Source organism: Marmota marmota, unplaced genomic scaffold, assembly GCF_001458135.2.
Source record: "Marmota marmota marmota unplaced genomic scaffold, marMar, whole genome shotgun sequence".
In the NCBI taxonomy this organism is placed as follows: Eukaryota; Metazoa; Chordata; class Mammalia; order Rodentia; family Sciuridae; genus Marmota; species Marmota marmota.
Window position 1 is genome coordinate 33,492,142 of NW_026000229.1, and position 2,522 is coordinate 33,494,663.

Below are 2,522 nucleotides of genomic sequence, written 5' to 3' on the forward strand. Positions count from 1 at the left end.
AGGAGAAAGAATGGGAATAGGTGGGGTGTGCTTTCAGACCATGATGCATGTTGAAATCCTGATAAAGGAGAGCAGGAAGGAAGGAGAACTGAGCAGGAAATCTCAGATTCAGCACAGTTTAGTTCTAAGAAAGCTTCAGCCAGGCTGATGGGGACTCTCAGAGCATAAATCTCCCAGTATAGGAGTCCCATATCCCAAGTAATGTGCTGGTCCTCATGCCCCATAGTGTTCGCTCATTAGTTGGAGAAAGCACAAACAGCACAGAGGACTGAGAAGGGCAGCAGCTGAGCTACCAGTCCACCTGCTGAGTCTACAAGTCAATGTCAAAGCTAGGACTCTAGAGAGGCCAGGATGCTCAGAGAGCATGCTTATCAGCACACAAGTAAGATTATCTGCTAAGGTAGAAAGATCCAATGACTAGGAGAAGACAATCCACTTCAAGTCCTAGCTTTCACATTGACTTGAAACAGGAAGAGTCAAGGCTGCCATGCACTGTGTTTGAAACAATGTTGTCCCCTAAAAATGACTCTTCTGTGACCCTGAACAGGCTCTGTGAAGCCATAAATTGAATATGCATGGTAGATTAGCAGTAAACTATTCTACCAACACCATTTTTCTCTTCCAAATGCTATAAGTTTTCATTCCTTCTGGTCAAGATAGAAATGTCTCAGAAAAATCAATCAATGACAAAATTTTATTTAGAAAATAGAAGTCTATTATTCTTTCATTTGAATATTTCCAAACAACCAAGCCCACCCTGGGCAGCCCACACAGTGGCTGTTCTGAGGTACTGAAAAAGTTACCGTCATCCAGCAAGAAACTCTTTATAGGGTTAGTCTTTCATTCCATTCTGGGTCAATCAGCATCTGAAATTCTGATATAGAAGCCATCCAAGGAGAGCAAGGTTGAGCCATCCTTAACTCATACCCAGATGAAACAATTTCCGAAGAAAGGCTGGTCCTCCCCAGTAACCCCTAAAAAAGAAATGATACAGAAGTTACTTGAGGTAAAAGAGATGGGATGACCTCAGCCTGTAGGATGTTAAAAAGAGAGGCGATGCTCACAGAGCATTCTTATCACCACACAAAGTAAGATTTGTCCACAAAGATCCCACAACTAGGAGAAGACAACATACTTCCAGTCCTAGCTTTGACATTGACTTATAGCATGAGCCTGGACATGCTGACTCAATTCAGCAAACCTGTATGAAGCCTCCGTTACATGCAAACTGCTTTCACTTGCTCATGAATTAAATGATCAGGGTTTTTTAACTTTTAGCCATATTGAAATTTTGAACCAGATAATTACTTATTACAGGGGGCTATCCTATGCATTGTAGGATGCTTAGCAGTATCCTGGCCTTTGCCCACTACATGCTAGTAACATCCCTCCAGTTGTTGGCAACCAACAATGTCTCCAGATACTGCCACATGTCCCTTGGAAGGCAAAATTATTCTTGGTTGATGACCACTGATATAGATATCCTGACTTACCAATCTTATCTGAGTTTGGAAAAGTCAAAAAAGATCATCAATTTTTGGAATATGAATTATTAATTTGTATTACTCTACTATTATTACATGCCTACTGTTACCTGGCTCTTTCATATGTTATCACATTAATCTCCATCTTAGGAAATGGGCAGTTTTTGGCAGATAAGGAACTTAAACACAGAGTTTAAGCAACTTACCCAGGACATAAAACTAGTAAGTGGCAGATGCATCATTCAAATAGAGGCAGGACTCCAAAGTCTGTGCTCCTAATCATTTTTATTTTTCCTCAAACATAATAAAAACAAAAGTAAAGTAGCAGATGAGATAGTAACGTGGCATGTGAAAATGATTTACTGTTATTACTTATTCACCCAGCAACAAAAAAAGACCAAAACATGAAAATCAGAAGTCATGTTCACTGCCAATAATGAAGAAAAGAGGCAGCATTCCCTAAGGGTGATAGAGCCAACCCCTTTCCTCACCCAGGACATCCCTCTTTTTCTAATGTGGCTGAGGCTCTGAATCCTTCAGGGCTGCCATCACTGATGAGAAATGGCACAGCATGGAGGCAGGTGTGTGTGTGTGTGGGGGGGGGTCCATTAACAAATCCCATTTTAGGTGGAAGCTGCAAGGCCTCTTTGAAATCATGACCCTACATAAGGTGGTGCAGTTGCTAAAAGGGGTGCCCTCCACACCAGGACCAGGTGATGCACCTACCTTAGCATGACATTCCAATACAGGAAAGGCATCAGGTCGGCTTTCATGAGATACATGGAAAGTCGCTCCTTGCTCTGATCGAAGGGGAAGGTTTCCAGTGGCTGAGCTTTGTAGTCAAACTCCGCAAGAATCACACGGTTGTAGCCGGTCACCAGTGGACAGGATGTATAGCCATCATACTAAAATTGAAATGAGATTGTAGGACTGAGAAGTAGCATTTTTATGGGATTATATACGAACTATAGAATTTATTATTTGCTCTGAGTAGTAGTTACAATGTTTTTCTTTTCTTTTTTTTTTTTTTTTTTTGTG

The 2,522-nt window shown here is 41.2% G+C and overlaps 1 protein-coding gene across 1 annotated transcript in view; it reads right to left on the reverse strand.

Moving 5' to 3' along the window:
* Positions 1–678: 678 nt before the first annotated feature.
* Sqor (sulfide quinone oxidoreductase) overlaps positions 679–2,522 on the reverse strand; it is a 50,221-nt gene continuing 48,377 nt past the window's right edge. The window contains exons 9-10 of the mRNA XM_015480695.2: positions 2,211–2,389; positions 679–974 (exon numbers count right to left, since the gene is read on the reverse strand). Coding sequence (XP_015336181.1) covers positions 917–974; positions 2,211–2,389 — 237 coding nt within the window. The 3' untranslated portion in view covers positions 679–916. The remainder of the gene's footprint in view (positions 975–2,210; positions 2,390–2,522) is intronic.